This window comes from Bos mutus, chromosome 21 (assembly GCF_027580195.1).
Source record: "Bos mutus isolate GX-2022 chromosome 21, NWIPB_WYAK_1.1, whole genome shotgun sequence".
NCBI classification, from domain to species: Eukaryota; Metazoa; Chordata; class Mammalia; order Artiodactyla; family Bovidae; genus Bos; species Bos mutus.
Genome location: NC_091637.1, coordinates 56,352,923 through 56,366,606, shown reverse-complemented (window position 1 = coordinate 56,366,606; position 13,684 = coordinate 56,352,923). Strand labels below are relative to the sequence as shown.

General features: G+C 43.6%; 1 protein-coding gene across 2 annotated transcripts in view; it reads right to left on the bottom strand.

The window, feature by feature from the left end:
* SLC24A4 (solute carrier family 24 member 4) overlaps positions 1 to 13,684 on the bottom strand; it is a 194,960-nt gene that overhangs the window by 14,091 nt on the left and 167,185 nt on the right. For both annotated transcript variants that reach the window (XM_070357870.1, XM_070357871.1), the window contains exon 13: positions 4,867 to 5,033. In XM_070357870.1, coding sequence (XP_070213971.1) covers positions 4,867 to 5,033 — 167 coding nt within the window. The remainder of the gene's footprint in view (positions 1 to 4,866; positions 5,034 to 13,684) is intronic.

Sequence of the window (13,684 nt, the reverse complement as noted above, 5' to 3'; positions counted from 1 at the left end):
CCGCCAGGACCCACCCCCAGAGTTTCTGATTCAGGAGATCTGGGGTAAAGCCCAGGAATCTGCATTCCTAACAAGTTCCTATTTGGTTGAGACCCTGAGGCTACTGACCTGGGAACCATGTTTGAAAACCCCTGCTTTAGAATATGGGCTTCCCTGACAGCTCAGTTGGTAAAGAATCCTCCTGCAATGTAGGAGACCCTGGTTCAATTCCTGGGTTGGGAAGATCCCCTGGAGAAGGGATAGGCTACCCACTCCAGTATTTTTGGGCTTCCCTTGTGGCTCAGCTGGTAAAGAATCTGCCTACAATGTGAGAGACCTGGGTTTGATCCCTGGGCTTTAGAATATATCCTTGACCTTCTTTTTGGTGTTTGTATTAGAAAAAAATGAAATCAGATTATACTGTCAACACATATTTTGTGACTATATGTTTCACGCAATGATACAATGTGAGTATCTTGCCATCATAAATAATCATCTACAGTCTTATTTTACACTGGTGCGTGGATTCCACTGCATAGCTGTAAAAGTTCCTGTCCATCCATCACCGGTGGATAGGAAATGGCTTGTTTTAGTTCTTAAAATATCACCGTGTTGTAACATTTACTGAGCACCTCCTATGTACCAGGTCCTTTCCATGTGTTTCACTTTCACAATCTCATCTGCTCTAGGCACCACCCATTGCTGAGGGAGGCACCGTTATTTTGCCCAAGGAAACGATGGTCAGAGGGGGAGAAGTTACAATGCAGGTGGGTGTCAGGTCGCTGAGCAGCAGAGCAGGGATTCCAAGCCAACTCTTTCTGACTCTAAAGCCTGCACTCCAACCTTGCCATCATACTTTTTTAATTGGATGATAACTGCTTTACAAAGTTGTGTTGGTTTTTGTCATTCAACAATGCAGATCAGCTGTGAGTGTATGTATGTGTGTGTTTTATATATATATATACACACACACATACATACATAAGTACATATATATCCTCCCTCTGAAGCATCATGTTGTCTTGTATGAACATCTCTGGGTTCTCATCTTACTATTATATCCTTAGGAAAAGTTCCAAGAAATAGAATCACTGGATTGAAGGGTATACAGGCTTTTAATGATCTTGAAGCATGGTCACATAACTCCTCTAATAAATGCCTGACACTCAGGAAATGGTGAGCAGCAGCTGAATGGAAAGCCCTAGAAGCACTTGGACAACCTCACTCAAAACACCCCTTAGATGGCTCACCTCCCCATCTAGAAAATGTGAACAGCAGGATCTTTCAGGGTTGTTCACATGTCAGCTGATGGCTCCAGTCCCAGCAAATGTTTGGGTAAGCTAGTTTACTTCTCTGAGCCTCAGTTCCCTCATCTGTGAAATGGGCTTTTAAATGAGGATTAAGAGAAAAGATGAGGTGACAGTGAATGGGCTGCATGAGACATCCATAGATGTGTGTTTCCCTTCACTTTCAATTACTCATCTTGCAATCTATGGGGGCACAGAAAATGTGAATGATTAGCCCAGATGAAGTGTGTTTTCCAAGGGCAGAGCTTAGCCCTGGAATGAAGCCAGAGCTTGTGGACTAAAACAATATCCTTCTTAGGACAAAGCTTGCAGATGGGTTTGGAGATGCTCGACCCCCCAAAGACAGTGCTCAGTTCAGCATTGCCAGGAACTGGGCGGTGTGTGTGCTGACTGGCCTGCTCTGGGCTGTGCAAGGAGAAGACTGAGGACACAAAGACACAGAGCTGATGTATCAGTGCTTAACCCACACTGACCAAGAGGGAGGTCTCCACAAGCACTGGCTGTGGCTGACATGTTCTTAATGGGTGATACCAGATGTCATAAGTATAGGAGCCTGGGTTATTCTGGCAATAATGAAGGTGCTTCCTTTGTTTTCCTTTCCTTATATCACTGGACTACCTGGCTAAGAAGCTGGAGGGTGGAAGGACAGAAGGAAGGCTCTATGTGTGTGCACACAATGGCAACCCACTCCAGTATTCTTGCTTGGAGAATTCCATGGGCAGAGGAGCCTGGCAGGCTATAGTCCATGGGGTCACAAAGAGCTGGTCATGACTGAGTGACTAACACTTGAACACACTCCAAGCATTCAGGACCAGAGATGCTACCTGAGTATGGCTTATCCTTGGACTCCAGCCTGGGGCCCTCTGAACTCCTGATGCTGAGGTTTCAGAAAGGGAAGCAGAGCCAAGTCCAGAGCTGGGCTGATGATCCACCTGACTTTGTTGAAGTCACACCTCCTCTTTGGTCCTCAGTCTCCCCAGTTGGGCAAAGGTGTTGCATCAGATGGCTTATTTTTGAGATTCCCTCCCTTTGGATAATGACAATCAAGAATCGTTTTCCCCAAAGCCTTAGGGGTGAGAGATGTGAAGGATGGTGGGGGAAAAATGGGCAGGTGAGACTTCAGTGCTCCCTGGCGCCCCCATGAGGAAAGTAAGCGCCTGGCCCCGGGCGTATCTTGCTTTCACAGAAATCAGGCTAACATGGCACTGTTGTCTTTACCACTTTCTACTGTGGAAACCACTCAATTACCCGAAACTGAGGCCAGCTGAAGTTCCAAATCACAGGTAAGAGTGCCGCAGCAAGGTGGTTCCTATGACTCTGGCCAAGCCACTGCCAAGACTCTTTTAAGAAGCAGGAATGGGGTTTGTAAGACAAGGCGAGGGGGATGGGAATGTTATTCAATGTCCTACCTCACAGCTAATTAGTAGAACTGATTTCACAATACTGTTGTTTTCATTAATTAAAAAGAAGAAAAAATTTCACACATTCATTAATTTGATCTTCCCTAATTCTCACACCCACTCAAATGTCATGAAATACTTTTTTCACTTGCAATATTGTTTGTGGAATGCACTTTAGTAAAAGAAATTGCTGGATCCTTTTATCAAATGTAAGCATGGGCTGGCCTTTAACCCTACTCAGTAGTCATGTAAGGATGTGAGAGTTGGGCCCTAAAGCAGGCTGGGTGCTGAAGAATTGATGCTTTCCAATTGTGGTGTTGGAGAAGACTCTTGAGAGTCTCTTGGACTGGATGGAGATCAAACCAATCAGTCCTAAAGGACATCAAGGCTGAATATTCATTGGAAGTGCTGATGCTGAAGCTCCAATACTTTGGCCACTCGATGCCAAGAGCTGACTCATTGGAAAAGACCCTGATGCTGGGAAAGACTGAAGGCAAAAGGAGAGGAGGGCAGCAGAGGATGAGATGGTTAGATAGCACCACCAACACAATGGATATGAATTTGAGCAAACTCTGGGAGATAGTGAAGGACAGGGAAGTCTGGAGTGCTAAAGTCCATGGGGGTCAGAAAGAGTTGGACACAGCTCAGTGACTGAACAACAACAACATCTTTGACTGTCATCCTTTTCGGTGGTGGGGGGAGTCTGTTAGTAGCTATTTGCAACTTCTTTTCTACATAAGAAAACACACACACACACCTTGGCATCTATGGGGATTTAAACCTCTATCTGAACAAGCTTGGAAGCAGTGTCGGCTGCACGTCATGGTGAACATAGCTGATCTTTACTGTTATGATCAATTTGCTATGTCGCTAGCTCACACCTGATGCCTGAACAGAACCCTTTCCTCTCCCAATAACCTGCAGGTAGTGGCGATCATGTCCATTTCGCAGAGGGGACAACTGTGGCTCATGGAAGCTGAGTCCCCTGTCCAGGTTTCATGGCTCCAGTGGGGAGAACCAGGATTCACAGCCAGTCCCATGTGACCCCACAGCTCTTCTTCTCCCACCAAACTGTTCCTCTTGGGTTAAGAGCCTGTTGCCTGTGTGCCTCTGAGGCTAACACACACCTGTGCCCTGTGTGTTAGGTGGCATCACGTGTTAGGAGGAGAGTGAAATGGCTGCATGGATACTACTGAGGTGTGAGTGGCTTGCAGGTGAACTTCACAATAGAAATGCAGAGGTTCTGTACCCACTTCTCTTGCTGTTCACAGGCTCCCCAGGTGGGTGAAAGGAAGAGGGGGAACCCCACAAGATGATATACAGAGTGAGAAGAAGGGGGCTCCTGTTTGGCCCCACCTAGCCAGTGAAACGTTTGCCCAGGGAGCAGTCATGTGGGGCCAGAGGGGCTAGGCCAAAGCCTCTTTTCCTGGAGATTCTAAGAGCAAACTGAGAGGCCATTCAGGGGAGTGGTTGAGATCCTAGACTCTGGGGATCAATACCCGGGTTCTAATCCCAACTCTAGAATTCAGTAATTGTGTAACTAGTTGTGCAGTAGTTGTTAACTGCCTAACTAACCGGACAAACGACTCACTCTCTAGGCCTCAGGTTCCTCATCTGTGAAATGGGCACAATAAAACTGCTTACCCCATTGGGTTGCTGTGAGGACTAGAACAGTTTACCTAAAGTTTATATCTGTGCCTGGACATAGGAAGGGGGGACGAACATCCCTGGGCAGGGGCTACAGAAAGGGCCGCCTGGTGTTTGTCTCCCTCCGACTCCAGTCTCCATCACATTCCTCTATGGATGCTGAAAAGGAAGGGGGCCTAGTGATTAGCCCTCCAGAGCTCTTTCTAGAGAGTGTCTGCCATCCCTGCCACATTCCTCTTCCCATCACACCAGGGTGGCATGTCCCAGGCTGTCCATGTGAAGATAACCTTCCCTCCCATGGACACTGTGGACCATGCTGTGTCTACCTGGGCATCCCCGATACACAGCACAGCTTCAAATGACTCTGCTGAAACCCCTTCCTGCTGAGAAATAAGCCAAGGTCTTTCAAGGTAGAGGAGTTGCTGAAGGTGATCCAGCAGTGCCTGCAGTCACTCTTGATCCTAGCTTTCCCACCTCCGGCAGGTGCCGGGCAGGGGCTGTCCGCACGGTCCACCCCCTCTCCCGCCACTCACCAGCCACACCATCAGGTAGGAGAAGACAGCGATCCACAGCGTGGCGATGACGAAGGTGAGCATGAAGAACTTCTCCCAGCGGGGCTTGCTGCAGTTGGGGATGGTGATGCACAGGAGGAAGATGAGCGGCCAGGTGAACACCCACTTGACTTTGTCCCCTCTTGCCTCTGCAGAGGGGTGGGGTGGAGCCAGAAGGGGGAGAAACACTAGGTTACACACCATCAGTCTACCTGCAGGTTTACTTTCCATGCCAAACAAGAAAATGCTACGAATATGACTCCCAGCAACGGACTCCACAGAACGCCACGCCTCCGGATTGTCAACCTGGAAGTGATCGCAGCAAAACGGTTGAGTGCTTGTTGACTGAATAACCACTGTCAGTCCAAATCCTTCATTTGACAGGGTGAGGAAAATGAGACCCAGAGCTGGAACAAATTTGTACAGGACAGCTGGAATGGGATGTTGAGTATGAATAGGCTTTGGAGTCAAACGTGCATTGGAATTCAAATGACCTTGAGCAATCCCCTCAACTCCACTTCCTCCTCTGATAATAACAGATGTAAGTGACAACCCAATAGTTGATGCAGGGAATATTTGCTACGTGAAGCAGGCATAATGCTAAGCATTTTGCATTTTAGTAGTTTTCTTCATCTGTTAAAAGGAAACAATACCTCTTTCTTGGTTGTTGCAAAAATGACATGATACAATGTATATAAAACAGCCAGCACAAAGAACTTGGCCAAGAAGGTGCTCTAGAAATCTCAGCTCATTTGCTCCAAGGTCATAAACTCCACCAGTGGCAGATGCAAGACTAAAAAGTGGTGTTCTGCTGACAGGTATGACCTCACTGACCCCTACCAAGGGAATCCACAAACAATTTAACTGAGGAGAAGTGGCCACTGAGTACAAGCATAGTGTAATTATCCTTAATAGGTGGCTTATCCTTAATAAGCCACTGGGTATTTTGAGCACATGCACGCTCAAAGCAGGCTTGTGGGTAATGCCAAAGATTTGGTGGAGGAAGGACCTCTGAAAATTCTCTCCTCCATAAAAGCAATGAAAACATTAGCAAAAAGGGTTTGAGTCAACTTGTTTTAGAACTCTGGAAATTAACCAAAGCCTTGTAGCCATCCAGGGAGTGTTTATTTAAGAAAATAATCTGGGTAAAATTAAGAACAGTGAACTTCATAGAGTTTTAACTTGCCTTGTTTTCATTTTCTTTCATCAGCTTTGGAGCAGTCTTGAAAAACCAGGAGCCTGGCATCCACCAGAGGGGGAAGGACAGGATTAGAGTTCCTTCCAAGTCTGTTCCCAGAGGACTAGCATTATCTGACCTGTCTGCTGCCTTCCTGGAAGACCCTGCTTTCAAGGTGTCTTTATTTTACCTGAATCAGAGCTCACCCAGTATGAATAGCCTTTTCCTTGAGGGCATTTGTTGAAAACAATCAGAGACAATTGTTGAAAACTGTGCTGCCTGCAGTGGCGGAAAACAGCTGGACAAACAATAGGTTAATGAAAAAGCTTAAAAGGAAAAGCTGGGAATGAGATATCCCTAGAGGACTTGGAAAAGCTCCCAGGTAGTTCTAGGAATACGAAAGTTTATAACCGGCGTAGGGCTGTTCCCAGGGTTATCTGCATTCTTAGGAAAGACTTGGCTTCCCAGATGGCTCAGTGGTAAAGATTCTGCCTGCCCATGTAGGAGCCGCAGGAGATGCGGATTTGATTCTGAGTCGGGAAGATCCTTTGGAGGAGGAAATCCACTCCAGTATTCTTGCCAGGATAATCCCATGGTCAGAGGAGTCTGGTAGGCCCCAGTCCATGTGGTCGTAAAGAGTTAGACAGGACTGGGCAGCTGAGCATGCAGGAAAGACTTGAGAACACCTTAATCTTTCACTTCTGCCTAACATTGAGACTCTGAGAAAACAAGAAGTAAAGGCTAAGGTGGAGTTGTAAACTGCCTGAGTGTTAAAGGCGTGCCCCCAAACACACACAGAACCCAGCAAAGAGAAGGAGACTTGTTTCGAGCCAGGCATCTAAAGAAATCTCTGTAATCATTAGCAGATATTTCAGGGGTCACACAACAAACAATATAGATTTTACAGAATTAGAAAAGTCACCAAACAAACAACAACAACAACAATAGTAAAGCAACAACAAACAGCCATGGGAATGGGAAGGAACCTGATTTCTTATTATTACTTCACGTTACATTATTTTAAATGTGCATTTTCATCAACAACAAATTATGAGACATGCAAAGAAACAAGATAATACAGCCCATACACATGAAAACAGCAGCTAATAGAAACTATCTCTGACATTGGATTTACTAGACAAAGGCTTTAAATCAGCTGTATTTAAAAATAGCTGATTTAAACTGTGCACAAAGAAGTTTTAAATATGTCTTAAAAATAAATGAGAAGTACAGGAATGATTTCTCATCAGAGAATATCATCAGAGAAGTAAAAACTATAAAAAGAACCAACAGAAAGTTGAGAGGGGTTGAGAGGTACAATAATTTAAATGAAAATTTCACTAGAGGGGCTCAACAGCAAATCTGTGCAGGAAGAAGAAAAATATCAATGACCTCAGAGACAGGTGAACTGAGATCTAGTCTCAGGAACAAAAACAGAGTAAAGAAAAATGAACTGTGTCTCAGAGACCTGTGGCACAGCATCAAACATGCCAATGTGTGCATATGAGAATATAAAAAAAAAGAGGAGAGAGAAAAGGGGGTAGGAAGAATACTTGAAGAACTCATGCTCAAAAACTTTGCATATCTGATGAAAAACATTCAAGAAGAAGACACCTTCTCAAGTTCACATGGAACATTCTGTAGGGTAGACCATATGTTAGGTCATAAAACAGGCATCAATACCTTTAAGTTCAGTTCAGTCACTCAGTCATGTCCGACTCTTTGTGACGCAGCACGCCAGGCCTCCCTGTCCATCACCAACTCCCAGAGTTTACCCAAACTCATGTCCATCTAGTTGGTGATGCCATCCAGCCAACTCATCCTCTGTCGTCCCCTTCTCCTTCTGCCCCCAGTCCCTCCCAGCATCAGGGTCTTTTCCAATGAGTCAACTCTTTGCATGAGGTGGCCAAAGTACTGGAGTTTCAGCTTAAGCATCAGTCCTTTCAATGAACACCCAGGACTCATCTCCTTTAGGATGGACTGGTTGGATCTCCTTGCAGTCCAAGGGACTCTCAAGCATCTTCTCCAATACCACAGTTCAAAAGCATCAATTCTTCGGCGCTCAGCTTTCTTCACAGTCCAACTCTCACATCCATACATGACCACTGGAAAAACCATAGCCTTGACTAGATGGACCTTTGTTGACAAAGTAATGTCTCTGCTTTTGAATATGCTATCTAGGTTGGTCATAACTTTCCTTCCAAGAAGGAAGCCTCTTTTAATTTCATGGCTGCAGTCACCATCTGCAGTGATTTTGGAGCCAAAAAAAAGTAAAGTCTGACACTGTTTCCACTGTTTCCCCATCTATTTGCCATGAAGTGATGGGACCAGTTGCCATGATCTTTGTTTTCTGAATGTTGAGCTTTAAGCCAACTTTTTCACTCTCCTCTTTCACTTTCATCAAGAGGCTTTTTAGTTCCTCTTCACTTTCTGCCATAAGGGTGGTGTCATCTGCATATCTGAGGTTATTGATATTTCTCCCAGCAATCGTGATTCCAGCTTGTGCTTCTTCCAGCCCAGCGTTTCTCATGATGTACTCTGCATAGAAGTTAAATAAGCAGGGTGACAATATACAGCCTTGACGTACTCCTTTTCCTATTTGGAACCAGTCTGTTGTTCCATGTCCGGTTCTAACTGCTGCTTCCTGACCTGCATACAGGTTTCTCAAGAGGCAGGTCAGGTGGTCTGGTATTCCCATCTCTTTCAGAATTTTCCACAGTTGATTGTGATCCACACAGTCAAAGGCTTAGAAGGATTTAAATCATGTAAAGTTTATTCTACAACCTTTCCACATTGGAAAGAAATTAGAAATTAATAACAGAAGGAAAACTGGAACATTTACAGATACGTAAATATTAAATAACACACTCCTAAACGACCAATGGTTCAAAGAAGAAATAATAAGGGAAATTAGAAAATACTTTGAGATGAATGAAAATGAAAAGAGAACACACCAAAACATATGGAATGCAGTGAAATCAGTGCTTAGAGATTTATAGCTATAAATTCCTATATTAAAAAGGAGGAAAGAACACAAATCAGTGACCTAACTTTACAACTTAAGAAACAAAAAACAGGCAATTAAGTCCAAAAAAAGAAGAAAAGAAATAATCAAGATTGAAGCAGAAGTATGTGAAATAGGAAAAAAATCCCAGAACCAATTAAATGAAAAATTGGTTCTTAAAAAGATAACAAAATTGACAAATCTTTAGATAGAGTGACCAAGAAAAAAAGAGAGAAGACTCAAATGACTAAAATCAGGAATTAAAGAAGGATTCCACCATGAATCTTACAGAAATAAAAAGAATTATTAAGGAACACTATGAATAACTGTGTGCCAAAAAACTAGGTAACCTCGGTGAAACAGAAAAAACATTCCACAAAGACAGAAACAAACTGACTCAAAAAGAAAGAGAAAACCTCAAGAGACACATAGCAAGAAACTGAAATAGTAATCAGAAAACTTCCCTTAAGGTAAAGCCAGGACCAGATGGTTTCATGGGTATTTCCACCAAGTGTTTAAAGAAGAATTAGCATGAATCCTTTGCAAAGTTTTCCAAAAGATCAAGAAGGAGAGAACACTTCCCAGTTTGCTCTATGAAGCCAGTAGTACCCTGATACCAAAGCCAGACATTAAGAGAAAACAAAACTACATACCAATATCCCTTATGAATATAGATGCAAAAATTCTTAACATTCTGGCAAACTGAATCCAGCAACACATAAAAAGAATTATACACCAGTACCAAGTAGAATTTATCCCAGGAAGGTAAGGTTGGTTTGACATATGAAATTCAATCATAAACCACATTAACAGAATAATGAACGAAAAAGCACAATCCTCTCAATTGATACAAAATCCAACACTCTTTTATGATAAAACACTTAGCAAACTAGGAATAGAAAAGAATTTCCTTAGCTTGATAAAGGGCACCCACAAACACCCGACACTTCACATCACATTTAATGGTGAAAGGCTGAAAACCTTAAACAAGATGAGGATGTCTGCTCTTAGAACTTCTATTCAACACTATTTTGGAAGTTTGAGGCAGGAACAGTAGGCAGTTCCTCAATACGTCCCACAAAAATCTGTACTCAAATATATATAGCAGCATTTTTTCATAACAGCCCCAAAGAGGAAACAACCCAAATAACCATGAGGTTACAAATGGATAAACAAAATGTAGCATTTTTTTAAATAAAATAACAAATAATAAAATAACAAAATAAACAAAATCAATGGAATGTTTTTCATGCATAAGAAGGAATGAAGCATTGATACTACATTGCATGGATGAACCTATAAGACACTGTATGAAATGAAAGAAGCTAGGACTTCCTTGGTGGTACAGTGGATAGGAATCTATCTGCCAGTGCAGGGCCCGTGCAGCAGGGAAGACCCAGTATAGCCAAAAATAAATAAACAATCAAAAAATTATATGGTGGTGATGTTGCACAACTTTGTGAACATACTAAAAAAACATTGACTTGTATACTTTGTAAGTATGAATTTTACGGTTGATAAATTATAGCTCAATAAAAAAGAAATTGCAAAGTAGGCTGGCAATAGCAGTTTTAGCTCTGAACACCTGTGCTTGAATCTTCCTAAGTCACTAAAATAGTATTTGCTAAGAAAAAACATCCAGTCTGTTTATGAATCAAGAAAATACGGTTAGCTAGAAATCAGCAAATTCATTCTAGATGCTACACCTAGAAAAACATCTATCTTCCCAGATCTTCCTCTACATACACCTTTCTGTATTTTGTAATCCTTGCACAAACAGAAGAAAGCTTTCCTGATTAGTTTGTCCAAAATTTCAACTCACATCCCAGCTCATCCAGGCTGCCAGAGAAGGAGGGCATCCCCATAAATGACCTAAAACCCTGCATATAAGGGAAGGATTTACTTTGGGGAATTGTAAACCTGGCCACTTACAGGCTTACGAGCGTCTTTGCAGGTACATATACATGCCACAGCAGAAGGATAATTTCTTATTTTCACAGGCACCGAATTGCATCTGATGTCAGTTTGCCTAGTATGGATTTCACATCTGGTTTGGACGTCTGATCTGGCCCCACTCAGCTAGCAGGCCTCAAGGCCCACAATTGTTTACTAAGAGACAATGCTCCATTTGACCTGTTCTATGGCCTTTTTTCAACTGTTGGATGAGACCCATTAGTGGATGGGATTGTGAAATCAATTAAGTGGGTGGCATCTAGTATTCCCCTAAAAAGAAAAAAGTATTATAGCTACGGTATATAGTGAGTTAAATATTACTCTGAAGACTTCTGTTCCTTTTTATAGATATCCATGTATATGTGTGTGTGTGTGCGTGAGTGTGTGCGCAAGATAATTATTACTGTGGGTCATGGTCCAAGTGTGGAAAACATTCACAGTGATCATGCTGTGCCCCTTCCCCCCACCCCCACCCCCATCTTCCTCTGGCCTTCAGCATCTACATTGTTTAATCAGGCACTTTAAGACACCAAACACGGAAATGATTGCTGTGGTTTCCAGGAGCGAATGCAAGGCAGGGTGAGCAGGCTTAGGATTGGCTTGCTTGAACAATCTCAGGAGGTTCTTGGGGGACAGGGCTGTCTCCAGTTATCTGGTACTTGACCATGGGTGATTAGGGTAAGGGAATAGAGCCTCCTGCAGTGAGAGAGCCAGATGGGACCCTGGTTGATCAGCACCAGGGAACAGAGCCTCCTGGCGTGTGACAGCCAGATGGAGGCCGGTGATTCAGAATACTGGGCTCAGGCTTGGTTAGTCTGCAAATGAAAAGTGTAGTTCTGGATGGGTAGTTTGCTATCTCTAAGAACTGGCTAGCCGGAGCAATGCTAGGTTGTGCTGGGCATTTATTGTACTTGCCTGCCCAGCATCCATTCCCCCTTACTGGTAACAGCAAGCTAATTTTTTTTTAGGGAACTGACCCTTCACGCCACATCATTCACATGGTTTGGAGGGCCGACTCTACTTCCTAGCTCTATGGGTGGGGTGTGCGAGTCAAGCTTGGCTAACCGTGCATTCCATAAACACTTAGTGTGTTCATTCTCTGTGCTGGCACTATTCTGGGTTCTGAGAATCTACCAGGGCACAAGTCAACAACCCTTGCCGCTGAGTGGCTTACACAGGTTTGGGCTTGAGTGGATAACCCCTTTAGAGACTTATGTGTGGATTTTGCTGAGAATCACTGTCTATAATATCCATTATCCCTTCCTCCTTGTTAACAGAACCTTATTTTGCTTTGGACAGTAGGTTCACAGCTAAAACCCTTAATTTCCTAGGCTTCCTGGCAGGAAGGAGTGGCCACGGAACAGTTCTGGACTATGAGATGTAAGTAGATGTCTATGTGGTGGGGTTTCCAGAAATGTGACTATCTTCCTGATAAGAAGAGACGGTGTATGGACACACCTCTTGTCCTTTGTCCTTCCTCCTTGTTCCTGCCTGGAACATGAACATACAAGCCACAGGAGCCACTTGGCAAACTTGAAGACAAAAGTCACCTGCTAAGGAGGGAGGAATGGAAATGGAACACCAATGGTATAACAGAGTACGACTCCCTAATCGCAGGACTTACTATGTGATTGAAAATAAACCCCTTGAGGTGAAGTCTTTGTCACTTAAATTTTCTGCTACATGCAGCCCAATGCAATCCTCAGTCAGCCAGAGGCACCACTTGTATGTACGCTGGGTTAACCCAGTGGGATATAAGCCTAGACGGCTGGTGGTCATCTTGGCCAGCTACCTGAGGATGAAGCTGGTGCAGGGGAAAGCCTTGCTGAGAAATGGACAGGGTCTTGCAGCCACTTGAGCCCAGTGTCAAGCTTTGCCTGAAGGTAGATTCTCCCGGTGAATCGGCCACTGTGGGTCCTTTGGCTTAAACCAACCTGAGTTGGATTTCTGTAACATCAAGCCTAGACTAATTTATGGGGCAAAGTGATAAGAGTTTGGGGGTCTATAGGGTGACAGTGTTTATCCTGAGGGACACTCCTCTGACAAAGAGCCCCTCCCTACCACCACCAGCTGCCATCCTTCAAGTGCAATGTCGAGGGTATCTGAGAGACGCTCACTGTGTACTCTGATGTGCAAACATAAGCAAGAGAAAGAAGAGCTGCTGGTGTTTCTTTCCCTCTTAGATTTCTTTTTTGAAGCAGGAAATCACAATTATGTGAAAAAATATCTTTACAAATGAACTCTAACAAAACAGATGGCTAATCATACTGGTGCAAAATATTAAGAACAGATGCAGTTGCTAATGAAAAACTTCAAACAAAATAATGTGGACAATTAACTACCTAGAGTGGTTAACTTGTGGTATGAGGGGGTGTGTGCTACTGGATGAAGTATTCATGGGCGGTAAACCAGGAGTCTTTACACGAAAGCATAGGTCTAAGACCAGTGGTTCTCAAACTGCAGTATAAATCAGAATCCCCTGGAGCTAATGATTGGGCAGCTTTGGAGTTGGCGGGCGAGGTGGTTCACGAATTTGCATTTGTAACAAGTTCCCTGGTGCTACTTATGCTGCTTATCCAGCTTGAGAAACACCATTCTAGATTGACTCGATTTAAAAACTGAGATAATAAAGATATAAAATTCACCACTTTTAAAGTGTATGATTA